At 44.8% G+C, this 8374-nt stretch overlaps 1 protein-coding gene across 2 annotated transcripts in view; it reads left to right on the top strand.

Moving 5' to 3' along the window:
* Positions 1-598: 598 nt before the first annotated feature.
* Positions 599-8374, top strand: part of MTFMT (mitochondrial methionyl-tRNA formyltransferase) — a 20594-nt gene continuing 12818 nt past the window's right edge. The window contains exons 1-5 of one of the 2 annotated variants that reach the window (XM_023729722.1): positions 599-901; positions 2772-2981; positions 4884-4982; positions 6252-6354; positions 7914-7989. In XM_023729722.1, coding sequence (XP_023585490.1) covers positions 681-901; positions 2772-2981; positions 4884-4982; positions 6252-6354; positions 7914-7989 — 709 coding nt within the window. In that variant the 5' untranslated portion in view covers positions 599-680. Of the gene's footprint in view, positions 902-2771; positions 2982-4859; positions 4983-6251; positions 6355-7913; positions 7990-8374 lie in introns of both variants that reach the window. The other variant, XM_004374665.2, reaches the window with a different exon arrangement.

Below are 8374 nucleotides of genomic sequence, written 5' to 3'. Positions count from 1 at the left end.
TCCTGAAGTGTGAGAAATTTGTTTGTTAAAGCCACCCACTGTGGCATTTCTGTTTCAGCAGCTCTATGGGCAAGTCACTGAGCCTCAGTTTCCTCAAGTGCAAAATGGGGACACTGACTTGCGTACTCCATAGTAGAGGCACCGGTTTTGGAGCTCCACGGACAAGACTCCCACCCAACCTTAGCTACTTGTAAGTCCCATAACTTCACTGAGCCTCGGGTTCTCTTCAGTAAAATGGTTGTAATAGTATCTATCTCGTATGGTTGATATGAGGATTAACTGAAATAATGGATATAAAATGCTTAGTCAAATGTGCAGCATAAATCCTCAGTAACTATTAGTTATCATAATGGATGAGACAAACGTCACGGCATTCCGTAAATAAATGAGGTTTCATTATCTGAAAACATATGATTTGTCCCCTAAAAAGTTCTTTAAAAGGCTTGGTTAAATAGTGCAAACAAATGCAACAAAAATCACCGGGGCGCGTGAACCGGCAAATCGTTCACCAGCAACCACGCAGACGGGCCACGCCTCCAATGCGCAGGCCTCGCCCCTAGTCGACCTCAGACCCCGCCTACCGGGTTTACTTCCCGGTCCAAGCCCCGCTCCCACCTCCAGCCAATGGACTCCACCTCACCCCGGCGCGCTTTGCCGTATAGGCCGCCTGCGCCGGGGCGATGAGGGTGCAGTTGCGACGCTGCTGGGGCCCAGGGCCGGTCCGCTGCGCCACCGGCGTGAGGTCGACTCCACAATGGCGAGCGCTGGCCGGGCTCGGCGTGTCTTCCGGCGGGGAGGAGGGCCTCGGCGCCCGAGCCCGGGAGAAGCCCCCGTGGCGGGTGCTCTTCTTCGGCACAGACCGGTTCGCCCGCGAGGCGCTGCGAGCGCTGCACGCCGCCAGGTACCGGGGCCAGGGGTCGGGGGGCCCGGGCCGCTGGGGGCGCCGACGCTGAGCCTCTGCGGCCGGCCCACGAGGGTTTTGGACTGAAAAGCAGCTGCGCTGGAACGGTTCGGGCCCAGATCTCGGCGTCTTCCCGGCGCCCGGAAGGTGCGCCGCACCCGCCCTCGCAACCCCAGGGCGCCCGATCCCGTCCGATCTGCACCCTTGCCCCGCACTCCAGGCCCAACCTAGCCGTTTTCCAAGCGCTTACGGAGCGCCCCCCGTGCCAAGCCCTTGCTAGGTGCTTTGCATATGCTACCTTTGTCCTGCCCCACCACGTCCCCTGCCCATTTTGAATGCGAGGAAACTGAGGTTCAGAGAGGATAAGCGACTTGCCCAGGGTCATCAGTTGAGCAGCTTAGGACTCAAACCAGCTCTGACTTCAAAGTCCTTCCCCCTTTCCACTTCCTCCTCCTGCCTTCCACTCATCTAATTTGTACTCTCCGACGCGAGTTCTTAATTAACAGGCACGTGCATCCCTCTGCACAGCCTTTAGCACCCTGTGTTCTCCCTGTATACAACGGGACCCAATTTTCTGGAGCTGAAATGAGGACGGAGTCCAAAATGAGCCTTTGTTCAAATGAATAAATTTGTAAATCAGAACTCTTAAGTATACATTTAGTATTTATACAATTTTAACAAATCTCGTATCCTGGAAAATATATATATATTTTAAATCGAACCTGTCCTAAAAGTCCATGGTATGTGGTGGCTAGTCCCATATGTACTGCTCTGCCTCTTTTCCGTCAACATTTTTCCTTAATTTATTTCCCTACTCTTTTCCTGACACACACTCCCCCCCATACTCATTTGTCATTATTCATCAAGTTTTCCCTACAGATACTTCACAGCAGCCCCCTACCCCCCCCCCAGTATATTGAATCTCTCATCAATCCCTTGGTATCGTCTTTCTCCCTCTACACACTCCCGTCCGTACCCAGAAACAACCCCTTGACACCATGTTCCTTTTACGCACCCCATAACACCTGTACCACATGCTGCTGTTTCCCCATACGGCTAAGTGCATCTCACTGTGCGGACCCTGACCCTTCTGAGGCTGCTGCACTTGGCAGCTCCACTGCGCCCACCCTTGCCCCTCAGTGCTCTCACCTACTGCTTTTCTCGTGACTCCTCAACGTGTGCGTGCAGCACCTATTTAATAGATAAAGGTCCAGCCCCCGGGCAATGGAATACTATACAGCGGGTAAAAAGGAGGAGGCGGTGCTACATGGATTGCTGTGGAATGATGCCCATGGTGTATATATTTATTTTTGAAAAAAGTATTGTTTGAATAATACATGGTTATGGGACAAAATTCAAAAGCTTCAGAAGGTTTTAATGAAAAGTTGCTTCTTTCCACCTGTCTCCCAGTTCCCAGCTCCTCTCCAGAGACAGCCCCTGTTTTCAATTTCTTATTCTTCTAGAAGCATTATGTGCATATACAAACATACGTACATATAACCCATTTTCTTAAAAACTCACATGATAGCCCATTACATATAGATAGCATTGTTAAGGGGGAAAAAAGACAATGCAAAACAGTATGTGTAATGATCCCAGTTGTGTAAAACGTCTGTACTATATATGTTTCTATATGAACAGGAAATCTCTAAAATGATGCTGTCCAAAACGGTAGCCCCTAGCCACCTGTGGTCTAAATTTAAAATAATGAAATAAAAATTCATTTCCTCAGAGGCACAAGTTTTAATGATTTGGTGCTAAGTACTTGATGAGTTTAATCATAAATATACCTTAGAGGTGTGTGAAATCGTTTATCTTTGAGTCATTGTAATGGTAACTGTCACGTTTCCTTCCAATCTTTCCACTTTAGGGACAACAAAGAGGAAGAGTTAATAGAGAAATTGGAGGTGGTCACAGTGCCCTCCCCGTCACCCAGAGGACTGCCTGTGAAGCGTTACGCCGTGCGGTCCCAGCTGCCAGTCTATGAGTGGCCAGATGTGGGACCCGGGGACTATGATGTTGGCGTAGTGGCTTCGTTCGGCCGACTTCTGAGTGAGGCCCTTATCCTGAAATTTCCCTAGTAAGTCTTAGTTATAAGGAAATACAGTATAGAAACCTTGGTCTTTATAAATGGACTTGGTATCTCAAGTATGAAAACTTGAACTCTAACTCTACTTTCTTTAGTAGTTTCTCTTAAAAGGCTTTATAGGGGCACGAATTATTGTCAAAATGTATTAACTTAAGCTCCTTATCATTCTCAATGGGCTCTTATCCAACCTCATTTAAATTCCATATCCATATGCTGGCAACTCCCAAATCTGTCCTCTTGCCCAGACTGCTGTCCAGACCCTGGACACCTAATACCCAACTGCCTCCACACCTCTGCCTGGATGCCTGATAGACATCTCCCATTTAAAACCCCATCCCTGAGCTTTGCCCCAGACCTGCTCCTCCTCACATCTTCATCTCAGAAAACGGTAACTTCATCCTTCTACTTGCCTAGGCCCCAAATCTTGGAGGCATCCTTGATTCCTTATCTCACACCCCATACCCAGTTCATCAGGACATCCTGTTGTCTCTGCCTCCAAAATCTGCGTGGAGTCTGAGTGTATCTCATCATTCGCGCTGCTGCCCTCGCCTGCACTATCCCTGTAGCCTCCTAATTGGTCCGTATTACACTTGGCCGTCTGGGGTCTTGAATCAACCCAGCAGCCAAAGTGATCCTTTTAAAAGCATAATTTCAGATCATGTCATTCTACTCAAAATCTGGTGTATTCCATCTCAGAGTAAAAGTCAGTCATTATGTTGGCCTACAAGACCCTATGTGGTTGGTCCCCTGCGGCTCTCTGGCCTCACCTCCCATTACTGTTCCCAGGTTCACTCCACACCAGCCACACTGACCTCCCTGCTGGGCTGTGAATTTGCCAAGCATTTCCTTTCCTCAAGACCTTTGTACTTGCTAGGAAGCTTTTCTCCCTGTGTCTGCATGGCTTAGTCCCTTCCCTTCTGTAAGTCTTTGCTCCGGTGTCACCTCAGAGGTGAAATTGCAGTCTCCCACCCATATTCCTCTATCCCCTTCTCTGCTTTATTTTTCTCCGTAGCGCTTAGCATCATCTAACCAACTTTTCACAGATTTTGTGTCTTACTACTTGTCTCCCACTCTGCCCATAAGCTCCCTGAGGGCAGAACTTTTTCTTCTGTTTGATTCCTTGCCACATATATCCCCAGCAGCACTTAGAGCCTGCACATCAGTTGTGCTCAGTGGATATTTGTTGGATGAATGGAACAAGACTGAACAGTGGAACTTAGTAATGTCAGCCTTTCCCATTCTCTCTCTCTCTCTCTCTCTCTCTCACACACACACACACACACACACACACACACACACACACACACACACACACACGAGCTCAAGGGCCACACATGCTGGAGGAGACAGCAGTAAACTAATGACAGGTTTGTAAAGTATTTACGCTGCTCATCAGTGGATGATAGGTGTGTTGGGATAAGTAGATCATTTGACGGGGATTCAAGAAGCTTGTTTGAGGCATTCTATATGCAGACTATGTGAAGCGAGGGTAATTATGAGACGGAATTATAAATGCAGTTCACATGGTCCATGAGATGCATAATAAGGTTTGAGTGGTTCTTCTCATACACTAACAAACACATTTTTTTGTTTTTATTAAACAACTCCCAGACATCAGGAATTGTAGAACATCTTTAGAACAGTGAGTAGTGTTCTTGCTCTGTTTTTAATTACATTTCATTGTTTTCTGATCGCAGAGAGTGAACTTACTTCTGACACCTTCCTTTTGGGGCAGGCATGACTAAATCTAACTGTCAGTTTTTCAAAATTCCTGGAAAAGTTTAATGATGAAAAGTAGCATAGTATTTTATGTAGGAGTAACTAAATGGCGAGGCCCAATGTCAACGATTTTCTGCTTTTCTAACTCAGTGGCATATTGAATGTCCATCCCAGTTGCCTCCCGAGGTGGCGTGGTCCAGCCCCTATAATCCATACAGTTCTCCATGGAGACAAAGTTACCGGAGTGACAATTATGCAAATTAGACCTAAAAGGTACAGCACACTTTGTTTTCTTGAGAATTCTGTGATTTTTAAATGTTGCTGTCAGTCTGTTTGGGGGGGATGTAATGGGTGGTGCTCCCTAATTTCTGTAAGTCCAGAGTGCTTCCTTTGCTCTTGCCCCCTTTCTGTTTTATCCTGATTGCCGACACAAACCTTATGTCTTTGTGTATTATGCAGTATTTAAAGTTCGTGTGAAATTTTTTATTTTTTAATTGAAATAAATTAGGTTCTATAAGTGAGATGGGCTTTTGTGTTCCTTGTCAGGAATCTTGGTTCTGCTGGCCTTGGTTTCTAAACTGGTCAAAATTTTTTTGAAATCCGAAGTAAGAAGACATTGCGTACCAATGTGTAATATAATTTATCTTAAACATTTAAGTTTTTAGATCATACCTACAATCTCAGAAACAATGATTTAAAATTGCTTGAGGAGTTATTAAGCCCCTGCTTTCATCGACTAATATCTCATAGAAAAGAGCAAGTCATGAATTTACAGGAACAACAGGATATACTCTGGAATTTGCTTTAACATCCTTAAGGGAGAAGGAACAAGGGAGGGGTAGATGAAGCAAGAATAGCGAAGGTTTGTTAATTCTAAAATCTGGGTGATGTGTATGTGGTGATTCATTATACTGAACACTATTTTTGTGAATGTCATTTTTTCATAATCAACTTTTTGTTAAAGCTTAGAGGTTAAAAAGTAGAATGAACAGAACCACAAAGTTAGACATTTAGAATAAAGCACGTCACTAATGAAAACCCACGGCCAGTGTTTCTAGAAGCTGATGTAGAATGTAAGACTCGTGAGAGCAAATACACCCTCACCTACTTCATCCTCGGTGATTACAATCAAAGCAAAAACGCTTGTCCTCTGAGGAAGGAAATACAGAAAGTATTAATATGGCTTTCCTGACTGTACATTCTCAGAAAGTAAATACTTTGCTCTCTATTGTCAATATACAAATAGAGATTTTTCATAGTATGGATTACTAATAACAGAAATTTTTATCCTTGCAATTAAATCACTGATGCGCAACTGTATACTTTTTTTGCTTTAGGAAAAAAGGAATTTAAAGTCTAAGTATTGGCCAGTTTTTTCTTTCCCTTCTTCCAAACTGACATTTCTCGCTTTCTAATGGCTAACGGTCAAATTCATGGCCAGGGTGAAGCTAACCTTGTGGTATGTAAATGTTCATGTAGACAAGCATGTTGATCTTAAGAAATAGTCAGTAATCATGTTATTTGCTTTTGATTTTTTGCTAGGTTTGATGTAGGCCCAATTCTAAAACAGGAAACTGTTCCTGTACCACCCAAGAGCACCGCCAAGGAATTGGAAGCACTGTTATCAAGACTGGGTGCCAGCATGGTACGGTTTTCCTACGTCCCACTGCTTTTTATGCATTCAGTAGGTTTCCTAAGTGGTTATAGTAAGAGGAACAATTTTACAATGCATAGAAGAGGAACAATTTTACAATGCATAATTTTAAGCTTAAAAAAAAAAGAGTGGTTTCTATTTCTGGCTTCCTAAAAGATTAGCCTGGCGTTTGTGACCTCATGTACGGCTTTGAGAATTTATACAGAGTAGGCACGAAATGGAGCCCTGGTGGCGCAGTGGTTAAGAGCTCAGCTGCTGACTAAAAGGTCAGCAGTTTGAATCCACCAGCTGCTCCTTGGAAATCCTACGGGGCAGTTCTACTCTGTCTTATAGGGTCGCTATGATTTGGAATCCACTGGACAGCAACGGGTTTGGTTTTTTCTGGTTTAGGCGCTTAAGAAAGGCTTTCAAATGAAACAGGTGACCTTATATAGTCCACTGTATTTCATAGGGAAGCCTTTAAAATATGCTTCCTGATTTCACTCTCCTCACTCATGGTGGTGCAATAGTTAAGCGCTTGGCTGCTAAGCAAAGGTGGCCAGCAGTTCTGCGAGAGAAAGACCTGGTGATCTGTTCCCGTAAAGATTACAGCCTAGGAAACCCTATGGGGCAGTTCCTCTCTGTTCTGTAGGGTCACTATGAGTTGGAGTCAACTCTACGGCACACAACACTCCCACACACGTACTGGCCTCCCTGTCAGACTGAACCAACGGCCATTTCCTAGGTGACTCTTAGCTTCCTCCCACTTCTGTGCCAATGTTCCAGCCATTTGCATCCACACGCGCTGGAATTCTGCTGACCCCCGGCTATGAATGATCTCTCGGGTCTCTGTGACTTTATATAGCTCACTGAGTCTGCATACAGTCGGGTGTGTGTAAATGCTTAATGAATTTCATATGAACTAGTTAATTTTATACAGAAGAAAACATTTTTCCCAACTGTAGAGACGGTACTTCCTGTTCTAGGCACTCACCTTGGAAATGCTATCGTAATGGTGGTTGCCATTTATTGAGCACTGGCTGTGTGCCAAGACTGTTCTAGATACTCCTCGGACTTTTTTATTTTACCCTCAAAACAAACTTTTGGGGTGGTCGTTGCTGTTGATTGTTTTACAGATGATGACACTGAAGGCCACAGAGAAGTAAAATAACTTTTCCACAAAGACATGGCTAGTAGATGGTAGGACTGGGATTTGAACCAAGAGCTGTGTGACTCCAGAGTACATTCTCCTTTGTGAGGCTCCACTGCCTTCCTTCCTGTGGGGCGAGAGTGTGGATAGCTGAACACAGGCTGTTCTGATGTGGAAACTTGCACAGCCAGGCAAAGCTCAGCGTCCTCCGGAAGCAAATCAGTGACCTGTGTTCTCCAGACAGTGGCAGCTGTACTAAAACCCCACCAAGCAGACACCGCCTCACAGCTTAAGCCAGTTTACCACCCTACCCCGCCACACAGCTCTTTTAGGGTTGTAGGTAATCCCATGGTACTGAATTGTCATGTAGTCTGCTTTTGTTCTGTTCGTCCTGCTTATATTGCTCTCTCTTTTTTTGTAGCTTATTTCAGTTTTGAAAAATCTGCCTGAAAGTTTAAACAGTGGAAGGCAGCAGCCAGCTGAGGGGGTGACATATGGTGAGTGAAGGCTGCAGACTCGTATGTTGTTTATAAGGTTTTATGTGTCGTGATGACATCTGAGTACTCTGAGTTCTTCACTTGTACATCTTCCTTAGTTTTGACTAGAGGTTCAGTGCCCACTTGGATGTCCTTTTCCAAAGAATGGTTGGTGAGGTCTCCTTCTCCCTCTTAGCATGTAGCCTCATGAAGGATTGGAACATTTTTTTAAAGTTTTGATTTTGAAAACTGTCAGAGATAAGTTGAAAAACTAGTACAATGAACACCCATTTACTCCAGAATCAACAATTATTAGTGGTTGGCCATATTTTCTTTCTTTCTATATATGTGTGTGTGTTAGTCATCTAGTGCTGCTCTAACAGAAATACCACAAGTGGATGGCTTT

This window comes from Trichechus manatus, unplaced genomic scaffold (assembly GCF_000243295.1).
Source record: "Trichechus manatus latirostris isolate Lorelei unplaced genomic scaffold, TriManLat1.0 scaffold00030, whole genome shotgun sequence".
In the NCBI taxonomy this organism is placed as follows: Eukaryota; Metazoa; Chordata; class Mammalia; order Sirenia; family Trichechidae; genus Trichechus; species Trichechus manatus.
This window is presented reverse-complemented; position numbering and strand designations above follow the sequence as displayed.